The sequence below is a fragment of the Mirounga leonina genome, unplaced genomic scaffold (assembly GCF_011800145.1).
Source record: "Mirounga leonina isolate KUSES-001 unplaced genomic scaffold, KU_Mleo_1.0 Mir_101609, whole genome shotgun sequence".
Lineage (NCBI taxonomy): Eukaryota > Metazoa > Chordata > Mammalia > Carnivora > Phocidae > Mirounga > Mirounga leonina.
The window spans coordinates 9,542,628-9,559,542 of NW_023270164.1; the positions used below are offsets into that span (position 1 = coordinate 9,542,628).

The window sequence follows — 16,915 nt, forward strand, 5'->3', positions numbered from 1 at the left end:
TTTCATATTTTATTATTTTCTTTGTGTTGTCTTTTGGATCCACATTGTTGGCAGCATTTTCCCCAGTGGCCTACAACATGGTAACTACTGTAATTAATCTTAACTGTCTTACAAGATTTTTCATTTTTCATGTCAGACCACATTGGATGATCTCTAAATCAGACCAAATTCTTCTAAAGCTATTTCTGAATTTCTAAAATTTGATTTAAGTTCTTTATGTTAGTCTTTTTGTCTAGATGTTACACTGACATGCATTTTAACTCTGGGCCTAAAAAAAAAGTAGGTGTGCTTTAATGTCCAGATCAAATGTTATCCTGAGTTCTACTTAAACACAGTGCCTTGGCTCACTGCCAATTTGTACTTCCTTCTCCCTGCTCCCCACTCGGTTCTTAGGGCCTCTGTTCTGTTTCCTAGATGCTGTTGCCACCACTCTGCTGGAGCAGGGCCTTCCTCCCTCTTCCACTCTCTCTAATCTCAGGACATTTGCTAGAAAATGGGGGAAAATTTAGAGGTCCAAAACTAATATCATATACTGTATGGGACCTAAGGGTATTCTGGAGAAATAATGTTAAAGAGTTCCATGGAAGTGCAAGTTATAAACAGTGTATAGTAGCAGTTACCCTAAGTTTTTATTAATAAAGTCATATGCTGTGGGTACCTAGGTGTGACTCTGTTTCTTAATATATTAAAGATTATAATCTTCCATCTCACCTTTAAGGTATATGTAAATATTTACTTCAGAATTTTTAAGCACATTCTTACAGTTTTATTTTTAGCTTTTAGCTCTTAAAAGACAATTTTGCCTTTTTACAGAGACTTAATTATGTATATGTGTGAGTTTTTATATATACATATTATGCATCTTATATATACATAAACACACACACACACAGTTTTAAGTGGCTTGATACATCAAAACACTATGGATCCCTGTGTTTGCTTGTGTTATTTCAGTAACTGTAGGCCTTGGTTTATTAATGAAGAGACCAAAGATGCTCTGATAAATTAGAAGAGATACAAATCTTAAGAGAAAAGTCAAGATGGCAAATGATAGGCATCAGGTTTACCATTTCTGTTCTGTTGGTGATGTCCTGTCTGCTGGGCAGGATTCCAGAACTTGGAAGAGGAAAGTGACTTAGGCTCAAGAGACTTGATGTCTCTGGTCTAGAAGCTTCATAACCAAAGATAATTAAAGCGTAGATTGGTTTACTTACAGAGCACTTCTTCATTTATCTACCAAATGATATGGGTAAATGTGAAACAAGTTTAAGCCAATATTGTAAAGAATTGGGCAATGACTAATTGCTTCCTACTCTGCTTGGGGAAAGTTTCAAAATGAGAGAAAAGGATTTAAAATGGGATAGTATTTCTTTTCTTCAATGCCTTTCTCTACTTTGCGTTGTTATTATTAGTTTCATTACCCTAGCTTTGAAGTACTATAAACAGTGTTGGACACTTATATGTTCATAAGATAAAGTCTTTTCCTGATATGTACAGTTCTGTCCTTTGTATTAGGACTGATAAGTGTATTTTCAATGGAAAAAGCTTATAGTCACTATATAGACAACTACCTACATGAATTCCTTCAGGGAAATTCCTGTTTGTTTCAGACTTGGCCTCAAAAAAGCAGGGAGTCTTGTAATACAATAGTAAACTGCTGGATTCAATTTGATTACATGGTTTATTCTGACTACTCTCTCATTTTCACATATATAGTTCCTTTTTAAGATGTTGGTTCTTCTTGTTTGGTTCATCTTACGTGCTATACATCAAAAGGCGATTACAATACCTTTGCTGCTTTTATGGTTTAAAATTGTAATTGCAACATTTGGTAGTTCAATCACTATCCGTTCCCTTAGTCATGTCTCACCTTTTTTTTTCTTTTCTCCACCTTTTTCTTTTCTATTTTAAAATAAAAGCAGCTGTATTTTTCATTATTATACTTTCCCATTTCCCTTTTTTCTTTTGTTACAGAACTGTAGAAATGATGGAGGCAGAATTCTGCTAATCTATCAAACCCTGTTTTCTAGTCTCATCTCTAAATGTCCAGAATGTTGTAGAAGCTTAAATTTTGGTGCCACATTTAATTAGTATGAGATGTTCTTTTATGATAGTTTTAATGCGTGGTCCGTATCTTCCACTTCCTTAAAATATTAATCATTTACTATATTGTACATTCATCTCCTGCTCTAGAAAACAAATTTTATGTATTCGGAGTCATATTTTGTTTAAATCCCAAAGTTAAAAGAGTGGCAGATATACAATTCAGCATGCAAACTAATTATTTATTCGTATCTTGTAAGTGAATGTTTATTTTGCATTGATTTAATGATAATACTCGAATTGTTTCTTTACCAGTGTCAACCACCTATTTTCCAGTTCCATGGAATTTATAAATTAGTACTGATTTTATACCTAAATTTAAAAGCTTAAATGCCTATCTTTAAATGTAGAGGACACTCATGCTTTGTTGAGAGATGTCGTGATAGAATATTCATTTATTTAACCTTTAGCCTTAATTGTTGGTTGAACTTAAAATTTCACTTTAATAACTATTTCACATACTTTTAAAAAAAATCAGTTATTTTAAACCTAATTCATTCCTTGAGACCTGCCATGAACACTTTTGTTTTTACTTGGAGTTACAGTTAAATTAAGAAAGTGACATCCATGATCCTGTTTAATGTAACATCTCAAAAGTTTGTAGCAGTGGAATTTCAAGCCTTAGTTTTCATTAATGCCAACCCAAACAGGCTGATTTGTAAGGGTTTTTTCAGTTTGGCAAAAACATAGCAAGATAAGGGAAATTAATTTTGTTTCAACCTGTATTCTATAATATATGATGAAAATTGCTAATTCCTTCTTCAGTAAGTAAAATTACTAAGTTTAACTCCCTGCCATAATTACAATTTTCAAATTCTTAACTAAAATTGTAGTGTTAAAGTACCTGCTATTTTAATGCATTGATTATTTTAGAACTTGTAATAATTGGGTGAAGTTAACCTGGAATGAATCGAAAGCTCAAAATTATATCTTGCTGATTTTCTGAGTTGGATATAGATTTTAAGAAGTAGGAAAAAAAAATTTTTTTTTAACACTAAAAGAGTTACAATTTGGAAATAATTCTGCCATATTTGAAGAATTTATAACTTAACAAACATGATACTTCAACCCATTAAAGGAAAAGAAACCCCAACTACTACTAAGTAATAATTATATAGAATATCAGAGAATAGATAGCAGTTATATGCCTCATTAAAAATAACTGGTATAATTTCCATAAAATTTAGTAGATTGGAGTCTTGCTGAATTTTATTAGGGAGTTACACAGAAAATTCTTTCCAGATTTGAGAGGAAAAAAAGGTACAGATCTTTTCGGTTTGAGAATTATCACAAAGATATTCTGGTTATAATTGCTGAGATGAGACATAGGAAGAAAGACGTATTCTATTTTTACTATTATCTAGACCTTTTTGGTCAAGTTATTTTAACGTTTAATGGAAAGACTCTGATGGTAGAAGATGGTGGAGAGGAAATTGGAGTTCGTGTTTGTTCCTTAGGTGAGGAAAATAAATTGGAAAGTTAGGAGCAAAATAAGGAATGTCATCAATAATTCATGTGTTGTATTTTTTCTATTACTTCAGTGAAAATAGAGGAATGAAACTAAGTATTTGCTGAAGTTAATAATTGTTCTTAGTTTTTTCTGATAGATCCAAATCTCCTGGATTTATGCAGCTGCCCAGTAACTTAATTAGTACTTAATTCAGGATTTTGTTTTTCTGTTTTCTAAATAAATGTACAGCTGATTTATTCTCCCTTCTTCTTTTTTTTTTTTTTAAGGAATCTAGGTAAAAATGGCTTATCTAACAGTAGCATTTTATTGGATAAATGTCCACCTCCAAGACCACCATCTTCACCATACCCTCCCTTGCCAAAGGACAAGTTGAATCCACCTACACCTAGTATTTATGTGAGTCTGAATTAACTGACTAGAAATAAATTAAACCGGTGTTTGCACCTACCTGTCTTTCATAAGATCTTGCATTAAGTTAATATGGATGCCCTTTAGGAAACATTAAAATTATTGGCAGTAGCTTGAATGTTTTGGGGGGAAAACGATGTATTCAGAAAGACTTCATAATAGCATTTAAAACATGCCTTCTCAGTTATTAACCATGATTACATTAGAGTAGTGAGAAATACTTCTTACTGCCTCCAATTTTGAACGGTATGAGGCAAAAACCACCTAAAAGTATAACTTATGCTGGGTTTTAAATCTGCATTCTACTAGTTGTATGGACCTTAACATTCATTCTGCTTATGCATCTGCAAAACTATATATTTTCATTACCTTCAAAAAAGGCATTTGAAAACATAAAATGTGATAATAGGTATGTCATTTTTTTTTTTAAAGAATGTTAAAAGATTATTTAAAACCGGATGTTAGTTTTACTTTAAGAACATTTAGACATCTGATGTAGGAAGTTGATAAAAGTTCAAAGAAACTCTTAGATTTCTCCCAAGTAGGTCCTCCTACCCCATTTCCTTCCATCCTCCCAATTCTACCCCAGATGAAAAAAATGTTAAACTATAAAGTTTGTTTTTGGGGATTTGGCCCTGTTTTTGCCCTCTAGAGGCCAAATAGTGTATTAATCCTTCCTCCAACCAGTATTGATCCTTTAGTATGTAAGATAAGCACTGGGATAGATGTGTAATAAAACCTTTAAACTGAAGGCTGAGAGAGGGAAATGCAAAATTAAGATTTATCTTTTATGGGTCTTCAGCTTGCTTTCACTTTGGTATTATTTTTAAAAACACTTTGACCTTTTGTGGTTTTCTTTTCTCTTTTTGTGAGGAAAAAGTCCACATAACATAAAATTTACCATCTTAACCATTTTTAACTATACACTTCGTAGTGTTAAGTAATATTCTTATTGTTGCAAAACACTTCTCCAGAATCTTTTCATCTTGCAAATCTGAAATTCTATACTCATTAAATAGCAACTCCCTTTTCCCTGGTCTCCTCAGCCCCTGGGTAACCACCAATTTATGTTTCTATAAATTGACTACATTAGATACCTCATATAAGTAAAATTTTACACAATTTTTCTTTTTGTGAGTGCTTTATTCTCACTGAACATAGTGTCTTCAAGGTTCATCCACATTGTAGCATGTGATAGGATTTTCTTCCTTTTTAAAATTGAATAATATTTAAATCGCTTTGATTTTGAAGTTTTAATTTTATTTCTTCCCGCATATTTTGTTCAAGATACAGTGGACAAGAGAAATGTATGTGGTTACTGTCTAATTACAACTTAGGGTCAAAAGACATAGTGATAAAATGCTATAAAACATAAAATAGAAATTACAGGGTGCATTGTTGAAATTGCAATAAATGATGAATATGAATTTGGCATAATATTTAAATAAAAGGTCTGTTTTCCAGAGATCTGACCATATGTTTTAATTTTACAGTTGGAAAATAAACGTGATGCTTTCTTTCCTCCATTACACCAATTTTGTACAAATCCAAACAACCCTGTTACAGTAATACGTGGCCTTGCTGGAGCTCTTAAGTTGGGTAAGCTTTAAATAAGAAAAAAGTTTTATATTTCCTTTGCTATCTGTGACTCTTAAAGCAGTGGCAGAAACTTATTTCTATTTAGTTTTTTAGTTTTCACATTTTCATTTTAATATTTTCTGGCTTTGTGTGTGTGTGTGTGTGTGTGTGGTTGTGTATCACTTTTTTAATCCATAGTGTGAAGATACAATGACAGTATTGGTTCCTGGCAATTTACTAGTGGTTTTTAAATTTAGCTTTTATTTTGGTCTAATTATATAATTGTGATTTAGGTTATCTAATGAAAGAATTTCATTAGGTTATCTAATGAAAGATAAAATACAATGCTACTAAAAGATTGTAGCCTCCTAACTAGTGCCTGGCCCCTTGATTCTGCCTTTGCTGGTGGCATGATGATTAGGTCTGGGGCTTCATTGTCTGGTTGTGTAAACCTGGCACGAAGTTTAGGTTGTGCAGAGGCTCTGGTTGTTTTTTAGGGGAACCGGATAGAATGCCATAAAGCACTTTTAATGTATTATTCCAAATATAATTTTCATTTATTAACTACATTTATTTATTTATGAAGACCTGGGACTTTTCTCTACCAAAACTTTGGTGGAAGCTAACAATGAACATATGGTGGAAGTGAGGACACAGTTGTTGCAGCCAGCAGATGAAAACTGGGATCCTACTGGAACGAAGAAAATCTGGCATTGTGAAAGTAATCGATCTCATACTACAATTGCTAAATATGCACAGTACCAGGCCTCCTCCTTCCAGGAATCATTGAGGGTAAGTGTTTACTCCTTGAACATTATTTTATTTTTAGACTGTTGTATTGTTTTATGTTCTTTTATTTTAAAAGGGCACATTTCTTTTGTAAGCATCTCATTATTTTGTAGTTACACGAGATACTATGTAAATGCTATGCAGTTTGCTCTTAGTAAAGTCAAAGCAAGCCTATGGGTTGATAAAGTAAATATTGTTACGAGATGTCTCCCTCATCCCTGGGATGTTTCTGTTTAAAGCAGGCTTTCTCAATCTTGGCATTATTAACATTTTGGTTGGATAATACATTGTTGTGGGAGGCTGTCTTGTATATTGTAGGGTGTTTGGTAGCATCCCTGACCTCTCTCCACTAGATGCCTATAGCACGCCCCTTACCATCTACCCCAGTTGTTAACAGTCAAAAAGGTCTCCAGGCATGCCAAATATCCCTTGGAGGGTAAAATTGCCTCTGATTGAGAGCCACTGATACCAGAGGATAAAGTAAGTCTCAAGATTGCTTTCTGCTTGCAAAATTCCTAGTCTTGTGCCTTCCTATTTTTCTCCTCTACCAGGTTAGTATTATCTGATAGATAACGCCTCCAGGAAGCATTAGTGTTGTTCTTACTGGCCTCAGTCTGAAAGAGAAAACTGAGGGAGAGGCATGAATTATTTCAAAATATATGGAAAATTAAAAACCAAAGCGGAAAAATAATCAGAGGATTATTATTAAAAGACTCAGTCATTTCAGCAGTGAATCACTACTAAAATCCTTTAGCACTATAATGAGTACTTTGTGAATTCTCCCACAAAGTGAACATAAAACATCCACAAAAATGAGTTTATTAAATGTATTACTCAAATACTTGTCTGTACTACTAAGTTGTTTTGTACATATCCTACAGCTAAAACTTAATATGTGCCTGCAAGTCTTTAATTTGTAATTCATTAGATTTGCTTATCTCTTTAAAATTCTGCCTCTAGTTCACATTTTTAATGAAGGCAACATTTGTACCTGCGAACTGTGTATTTGTATTTCTTTCTCACTACCATTCCCTATATCCTACAGAGAAATTCATCTAATGAGAATTGTCCTGCAGCTTTAATGAGCTGTAGTGAATTCATTGTCTGTATGAATCTCATATGGACAAACTTTTGAGATACTTCAACTATGTGGTAGTATTATGTTCAGAAGAGGATAAATAATAAGCAAGATTCAGGGATCACCAAAGAAGCCACCAAAGGAGGAGGAGTTGAAAAGCAAAGATCCTAAGAGGCAGAGTATTTATATGGGATGGGATCCATAACCAAAGAAAAGATGCCTTTTTGTGTGCTTTGACAGCATGGACCATTACATGTGAAAAATTTGGCAAATGTTTAGAAACTATACATTTAAAGGGAGGGAGGCCAAAATATACTAAGTATTGCTAACTCGAATAGTAGGACAGTATTGAGATACTGTATCTGTGACCCCAAAATTGTAAATAATAGTAGTAATATTTGCATTGAAAAGCACCTATATTTATGCAGTACTTCTTTTCCTTACTAATGTTGTAAATGTGTTACCATTTGTGTATAATTCATTGTAGAAGAAGATTTAACCCAGGGAGAACTTCCATTTGTCCATAATCAAGAATAGAGAACATCTTAACCTTCTACCCTTATAGTTACATACATACCCACACAGCCCTGCTAGTTTAGAAAATTTATAATCAAGATGGATAGGCCTCTCAATTAAAAAAAAAAAAAAATTCTCTCCTCTTAAAAATGGGGCAAGAATGAGAATCTATAGATTTTTCCCCTTATAGAAGAATGTTATTAAGAAAGAACTCTTAAGATAACTGTGGCTGAGGAGGTCAGATACCATGCCGACGGGTGGTGAGCATTGACTTTTCTTGGGTTTTTATTTAATGTGTGGTCTTTAAAGAAATTTTCATGTGAAAGTGGCCTATAGAAACTTAGCTTCCAAACATAGATAATACCATCAATCTAGGTGTGAAATTTACAGTTGCATGATGGAAAGGATAGCTGGTTGTGGAATACTAAACTAGAATGTGTTTTGCTTAATCTATAGGAAGAAAATGAGAAAAGAAGTCACCATAAAGACCACTCAGATAGTGAATCTACATCTTCAGATAAGTAAGTCATTTTTAATGTCCACTTAGTATTTCTATTTAAAAGGCATGTTTCTAATATTGTCTCTCTTTTTTTTTTAAGTTCTGGGAGGAGGAGGAAAGGACCCTTTAAAACCATAAAGTTTGGGACCAACATTGACCTGTCTGATGACAAAAAGTAAGTCTTCATAGTATTTCTGTGAACTGATGCAAAGAGGTATCCTCTGCAAGACTGAGAATTGTCTACAATTTCCTCTTCTCTTTCCTCCCTTGTCATTTTTCCAAGTTGATATACAAGTTTCAGATAAATTATTTTTGCTAGGTTTTACAATGAAGTTATTTTCTTAAACTTAAAACTCTTATACAGGTTTTCATCAAGACCCTGACTAGGCTAAGTACACAATCATAAAGTTACATTTTATGACTAATAGTGTATAATAATTTTATAAAATAGGATTCTACAGCAATTATAAAAATAGGAAGTCAGGTTTTTTTCTTTCATTTACTCGGTATTTTTGTTTTGTTTTTAACTCAGTAATTTTTATGCCTCTTTTCATTAGGAAGTTTTCTTTGGAAAAATTGAAAAAATTAAGCATTTCAGGGTTCCCTATGCAAAAGTACAATATTTATAGATCTCATTGTTTTTTGGATTGGGACACAAAGTTTTTGAAGAAATGGCTAACTTCCACAAATATTTGTAGCAGGATTTCACTCTTGATCTGTTGTTATTTTATTGCAGATGGAAGTTGCAGCTACATGAGCTGACTAAACTTCCTGCTTTTGTGCGTGTCGTATCAGCAGGAAATCTTCTAAGCCATGTTGGTCATACCATACTGGGCATGAACACAGTTCAACTGTACATGAAAGTTCCAGGAAGCAGAACACCAGGTAACTTTTATGAACTAACATTATCTCCTACAGTTGAAAAACAGAATTAATCGAAATGTGAAACATGCAAAAGAGAACCAGATTCTTTTCATATACAGTGAAGGAAACTGAAAGGATTACTCCTGTTATAAGGTTTGACTTGTATTATTAAGATTTTTCCTGTTATATTCTTTTTTTTTAATAAAATAGTCCTGAAACAATAACATTGTTTAATCTGGAAAGGGGTCATTGGAGCACTCCTGGGAAAGTCCCTGTGGCTTAGAGACTGTTGTTGATCCTGTCTCCTGCAGAGTGATGGGATATAGTTTTTTCTAAACTTTTCTTTTTGCCATAGTCACACTAAGAAATATATTTTAGGGGGCACCTGGGTGGCTCAGTCATTAAGCATCTGCTTTCGGCTCAGGTCATGATCCCAGAGTCCTGGGATTGAGCCCCGCATCGGGCTCCCTGCTCTGCAGGAAGCCTGCTTCCCCCTCTCCCACTCCCCCTGCTTGTTTTCCCTCTCTTGCTGCGTCTCTGTCAAATAAATCAATAAAATCTTTAAAATATATATATATATATATTTTATGACTTTGTGTACATATGTGTATACAAGAACAGTTTCATAGAATAATACATTTTCTAGTCTATTCCATTCTATTTCATTTAAATAAGGAAGTAGAGGTTGTAATCCTCTAGTTGGGGTGCAACACACAGTTCACACAAAGCACTTGATGGGGAGACATTTCTAGAATTCTCCTGGTATCCAGTCTGGACTTTCTGTTAACTGGGCTTGTCACTTTTGGCAAGTCACATTTCTTTCTCTGGGTCTTTTTCTTCATTTGTAAAATGAATTACATTGGTTTTAAACTTAAAATTCTGACCAACACTAAAATACCATCTTCTTTGTGTTTCCTTGGATTAACGTGAAATTTCTGAGTGATGTTCAAAATATTTAACAATTAGGGCTGATGACTGGTGATAACAAGTTCACCTATATGCCAATGCCTGTAGGCTGCATATCACCATCAGATGTTTCTCTTTGCAACTTGAAGCAGCCATGGTTTGAAAGCCAGAGTGCTTTCTTCTTTGTCACCTGCTTATTGAATTGTAACTACAAAGTTGTTTCAAAATAGGCCTATGCTTGCTTCAGGGTAACATAAGTCAGTGGATTCCGAGTCCTGGCTGCTCATTAGAATCTCTTTTGAAAATAAATAGTTGATTAACCTCTGGAGATTGGGATCAGGCACAATATTTTTTACAAAGTTTCCCAGAGGATTATACTGTACAGCCAGGATTAGAACCATTAGGTTGTAGTAGTTTTTGTCCTCAAGCCATTGGAAGCCCAATTCTGTGATATTTTATCCATAGTTGGGTAAAGTGGAAACAGTTCTAGAATAAATGGCAGAAGAGCTATATGTCGCGCCCCCCCCCCCCCGCCCCCTTTGCCATTTAGACACTGATGTAAATACTGGGCAAGTTATTTGAACTCTCTAGAGGGATATTTTTTTTTTTTTTTTAAGATTTATTTATTTATTTTAGAGCACGAGCAGGAGGGTCAGAGAGAGAGGGACAGAGAATCTCAAGCAGAGTCTGCAAGGAGTGTGGAGCCTAATACAGGGCTCGATCTCCCAACCCTGAGATCAGGACCTGAGCCAAAACTAAGAGTCGGATGCTTAACCAACTGTGCCACCCAGGCGCCCCAAGAGTTCATTTTTCTTATGTATGTAGTATTGGATTGGTTCTTTTAAGATTCAATTGAAAACCTCTCCAATTTGAATTATTTTATGTAAATAATACCCTCAACTCAAAAAGAATGCAGTTTTTCATTACAGATGGGGGGGCGGGAAGCAAACTTGGTAGATTACTTCTTTGTCACTTGTGTCTGAACTGTTTGGGTTTTTGTTTTTTTTTTTTTTCAGTTTGTATATAAGGCATTAGTTTTTCAGAAGTGTCCTGTGGAACACTGAAGAATTCTCTAAGGAATTCCCTTAGAGTAGTGCTATCTAGTAGAAATATAATGCAAGTCATATATATGATTTAAAGTTTTATAGTAGTCATATCGATGCAAAACAAAATAGGTGAAAATAATTTTAACCTGGTATATCCAAATCTTATCATTTCAACTTGTAATCAATATAAAAGTTATGGGATTTTTCACAGTTTTTGTTTTCATATTAAGTCTTTGAAATCTAGTGTGTACTTTATAATTTCTGCACATCTCAGTTTATATAAACCCCATTTCAGGTGGTTACTCTCTTAGAGAACTCGGTCTTAGAAGAAATGGATAGTTTAATTAAGTTTAGTTCAATTTTTTAAAAATTATTTTGAATACTTTTTTATGGGGCAAACACTTTGTTCCTGGAGTTACATAGATAAGGTGGTACCTACCTCATGGACTTTATGCTCAATCATGTATGTCCTAAACTATAGAGATGCTCTCAGGCTCTACCCCAAAATATTTTGAATTTGACAGTGGGATTTCAGCATCTCTAATTATAATTAGTGCTAAATTTTATTTTGGAGTCCACACCATGGACAATTCCAACCATCTACCCATGGTAAGAGTTTGTAAGTATTAAGAGTACCATACTCACTTTTTTTTCCCCAACACCATTTGTTGAAGAGACTTTTTTCCATTGAACATTCTTTCCTGCTTTGTCAAAGATTAGTTGACCATAGAGTTGAGGGTCCATTTCTTTAAAGAACTTATTAAACTCAACACCCAAAGAACACATGATCCAATCAAGAAATGGGCAGAAGACATGAACAGACATTTTTCCAAAGAAGACATCCAAATGGCCAACAGACACATGAAAAAGTGCTCAACATCACTCGGCATCAGGGAAATCCAAATCAAAACCTCAATGAGCTATCACCTCACACCAGTCAGAATGGCTAAAATTAGCAAGTCAGGAAAGGACAGATGTTGGCGAGGATGCAGAGAAAGGGGAACCCTCCTACACTGTTGGTGGGAATGCAAGCTGGTGCAGCCACTCTGGAGAACAGTATGGAGGTTCCTCAAAAAGTTAAAAATAGAGCTCCCATATGATCCAGCAATTGCCCCACTGGGTATTTACCCCAAAGATACAAATGTAGGGATCCGAAGGGGTACGTGCACCCCGATGTTTATAGCAGCAATGTCCACAATAGCCAAACTGTGGAAAGAGCCAAGATGTCCATCGACAGATGAATGGATAAAGAAGAGGTAGTATATATATACAATGGAATATTATGCAGCCATCAAAAGGAATGAGATCTTGCCATTAGCAATGACGTGGATGGAACTGGAGGGTGTTATGCTGAGCGAAATAAGTCAGTCAGAAAGACATGTATCATATGACCTCACTGATATGAGGAATTCTTAATCTCAGGAAACAAACTGAGAGTTGCTGGAGTGGTGGGGGGTGGGAGGGATGGGGTGGCTGGGTGATAGACACTGGGGAAAGTATGTGCTATGGTGAGCACTGTGAATTGTGCAAGACTGTTGAATCCCAGATCTGTACCTCTGAAACAAATAATACAATATATGTTAAAAAAAAAAAACAACAGGAGGGGAAGAATGAAGGGGGGGAAATTGGAGGGGGAGTTGAACCATGAGAGACAATGGATTCTGAAAAACAAACTGAGGGTTCTAGAGGGGAGGGGGTTGGGAGGATGGGTTAGCCTGGTGATGGGTATTAAAGAGGGCATGTTCTGCATGGAGCACTGGGTGTTATACACAAACAATGAATCATGGAACACTACATCAAAAACTAATGATGTAATGTATGGTGATTAACATAACAATAAAAAATTTTTTAAAAGGTACCATATTCATCACACTATCATACATAAAAGACACGGTATAGTGAGAGCAACTACATTTTTCTCTATTGAGGTAAAAATCACACAGTAAAACTAATCCTTTTAAAGTACGCAGTTCAGTTGCATTTAGTGTATATTTACTGTGCTGTGTAGCCATCACTTCTGTGTAGTTCCAAGAAATTTTCATCTGTCCAAAAGGAAACCTCATACCCATTAAACATTAACTCCCCATTCCCCACTTCCTTCTGCCCCTGGCAACCAGTAGTCTACTTTCTGGTTCTATAGAATTACCTGTTCTGGATGTTTCATACAAATGGAATCATATAATATGTTCCCTTTTGTGTCTGGCTTCTTTCAGTTAGCATGTTTTTGAGGTCACCTGCATTGTATTAATGGTTCAGTCCTTTTTATGGCCAAATATTCCATTGTGTGGATATAGGACATTTTGTTTATCCGTTCATCAATTGGTGGACATTTGGGTTGATTCCACTTTTTAGCTGTTGTGAATAGTGTTTCTGTGAACATTCACGTGCAAGTATTTGTCTGAATTCCTTTTTCCAGTTCTTTTGGTTATATACCTAGGATTTGAATTGATTTCATATGGTGATTCTATGTTTAACTTTCTGAGGAACTGCCAAACTGCTTTCTACAGTAGCTGCACCATTTTACATTCATGCCAGCAATATATGAAAGTTCCCACATCCTTACCAACACTGATTATTTTCCATTTTTTCTTATTATGGCCAACCCAGTGGATGTGAAGTGGTTTTTCTTTGTGGTTTCATTTTCATGTGCTTGCTGGCCATGTATATTATCCACTTTGAAAAAATGTCCGTTCAGGTCCTTTTCCCATTTTTTAATTCAGTTGTTTGTCCTTTTGTTGTTGAGTAGTAGGAGCTTATATTTTGCATATTAACCCCTTATCAAATACATGATTTGCAAATATTTCCTCTTATCCTTTAAGTTGTTATTTCATTCTCTTTTTTTTTTTTTAAAGATTTTATTTATTTATTTGAGAGAGAGCACATGAGAGTGGGGAGGGTCAGAGGGAGAGGCAGACTCCCCGCCGAGCAGGGAGCCCGATGCGGGACTTGATCCAGGGACTCCAGGATCATGACCTGAGCCGACGGCAGTCGCTTTAACCAACTGAGCCACCCAGGCGCCCCTTTATTTCATTCTCTTGATAATGTTCTTTGATATACAAAAGTTTTTAATTTTTTTTTTTTTAAAGATTTTATTTATTTATTTGAGAGAGAGAGAGAGAGCACATGAGACGGGGGGAGGGTCAGAGGGAGAAGCAGACTCCCTGCTGAGCAGGGAGCCCGATGCGGGACTCGATCCCGGGACTCCAGGATCATGACCTGAGCCGAAGGCAGTTGCTTAACCAACTGAGCCACCCAGGCGCCCCAAAAGTTTTTAATTTTGATGAAGTTCAGTTTATCCATTTTTTGTTTGGTTGCTTGTGCTTTTGGTATCATATGTAAGAAACCACTGCTGAATCCAGGGTTATCAAGTTTTACCCCTGGTTTTCTTCTTAGATTTTTATAGTTCCAGCTCTTATATTTGGATATTTGATCCATATTAATTTTTGTATGTGGTTTTATATGAGCTAAGGGTCTAAATTTGTGCTTTTACATACCCAGTTGTCCCAGCACTATTTGTTGGAAAAACTGTTCTTTCCTCTATAAAAGGGTCTTAGCACCCTTGTTGAAAATCAGTTGGCCACAGATGTATGGATTTATTTCTAAAATCTTGATGCTCCTACCTTGATTTATATCTCTGTCGTTATGTCAGTACCACATTGGTTTGATTGCTGTACCTTTGAGGTAAGTTTCAAAATTGGAAAGTGTGAATCTTCCAACTTAGGTAGTTACTTTTACTATAGTACTTTATCTCTTCATCACAGGGCTGTGAATTACTGTCTTTGTTTCATTTCAGCCCAAAAATTCAGCCTCTAGCATTTTCTTACATGGCAGATTGGCTAGTGACAGACTCTTTCAGCTTTTATTTATCTGAGAATGTCTTAGTTTCTGCTTTATTTTTGAAGAATAGTTTTGCCAGATATGGAATTCTTGGTTAATTTTTTTCTTTCTTTCTTTCAGCAGTTTAAATGTGTTAACTCTGTTGCTTTCTGGCCTCCATGGTTTCTGATCTGAAATCAGCTATTAATCTTATTGATAATCCCTTGTATGTGACAAATCACTTTTTTGTCCTGCTTTCAAAATTCTCTTTGGGTTTTTAGTTTGAGTATACTGTGTCTTGGTGTGGCTCTCTTTGAGTTTTTCCTACTTTGGAGTTTCTTTAGCTTCTTTGATGTATAGATGCATGTATTCTGTCATATTCGGGAAGTTTTGGACCATCACTTCTTCATATATCCCTATTGTCCCTTCTTCTCTTCTGGGACTCCCACAATGCATAGGTTAGTGTATTTGATGGTCCCTTAGGCTCTGTTAATTTTTCTTCATTCTATTTTCTTTCTTCTCAAAATGGTTAGTTTCATTTGACCTATCTACAAGTTTGTAGATTCTTGCTTTAACCTGGTCAGATCTGTTGTTTGAAACCCACTAGTGAATTTTTAATTTCAGTTAAACTTTCCAGCTTCAGAATTTTATTTATGGTAATTTCTGTGTCTTTATTAATAATCTCTGTTGAGACCTCATTTTCCTTGTTTCCTGTGGTTCTTGTTTATGGTTTCTTTTAGCTCTTTGAAGTATACTTAAGACAGTTGATTTAAAGTGTTTGTGAAGTCCAGTGTCTCTTCTTTTTCAGGAATAGGTTTTGTTATTTTTTTTTTTCCTGTGACTGGGTCATACATTTTTGTTTATTTGCAAGCCTCATAATTTTTTGTGAAAACAGACTCTGAGAATTAAAAAAAAGAAAAGACTGTATTCTTGGTCAGATGTAGTCCCTGAGGTCTCTGTTCCCTAAGCATAGTACTGTGCTAATATTTTGACATTTTGAATGTTATCATGTGGCAATTACAGAAATCAGATTCTCCCTCTCCGGGGTTTGTTCTTCCTTATTGTGGGCTACAGTTGTCTGTTTGTTTAGTAACTTTTCCACAGTATTTTCACAAAGACTGTATTCCTTGGCACGTGTGGGAGCTGAAGTTTCTTTTCCATTATCTCAGCAGTTAGCCAGTGACCTGACAGATTTCCTTCAGTGCTTTGTGCCAAAAAAAGAAAGAAGAATGGAAAAATGAACAGAAAAGAAAAAATAATTCTCCAGGTCTTTGCAGATTGCCTCTGTGTTGAGTCACTCCTTATACACTTATCCATGCTGCTTACAGTTGTACTTTTAGCCTTTACCTCCTTGCTTGCACTGCGCCTAAAGATTAGCAAGAAGTTACAATTTATGGTCTTAGGTATTTTTCTGAGCATGCGCCCTGCTCTTGGTATGCATGTGGCTTTCTAAATTCTCTAGTGTTCACGGGAACTTTTCAAAACCTTTTATTCCCCCCAAATCTCACTCCCCAGCTTTTCTTTCCAGGCCTTTGGTGTGTCTGTTGCTTGCCCCAACTCTGTTTTTGCCTTTGTTCATTGACCTTTCAATGTTTTGACCTTCTCCACTGAACCACTTGCCCTGATAGAGTGAAGCTCCTTGTGTTAGTCCTTTGGGGAAACTCCAGTCAAGTCAAAACAGAAAAACATAATTCCTTGGGAACAAGATCCACTGTGCTCCCTCCAGAACCAGGGACACTCACACTAGAACACAAGACTACCATTTTTAAGTCCACTGCCACACTAGTGATGTGGGTGGGGATAAGGTAAGTTAAAGTGACATAAAAGTTTCCTACTGTGTT

The 16,915-nt window shown here is 35.3% G+C and overlaps 1 protein-coding gene across 9 annotated transcripts in view; it reads left to right on the forward strand.

The window, feature by feature from the left end:
- KDM6A (lysine demethylase 6A) overlaps positions 1-16,915 on the forward strand; it is a 221,654-nt gene that overhangs the window by 176,198 nt on the left and 28,541 nt on the right. For all 9 annotated transcript variants that reach the window (XM_035003448.1, XM_035003482.1, XM_035003443.1 and 6 more), the window contains 6 exons: positions 3,841-3,970; positions 5,476-5,581; positions 6,147-6,352; positions 8,400-8,464; positions 8,543-8,617; positions 9,179-9,327. In XM_035003448.1, coding sequence (XP_034859339.1) covers positions 3,841-3,970; positions 5,476-5,581; positions 6,147-6,352; positions 8,400-8,464; positions 8,543-8,617; positions 9,179-9,327 — 731 coding nt within the window. The remainder of the gene's footprint in view (positions 1-3,840; positions 3,971-5,475; positions 5,582-6,146; positions 6,353-8,399; positions 8,465-8,542; positions 8,618-9,178; positions 9,328-16,915) is intronic.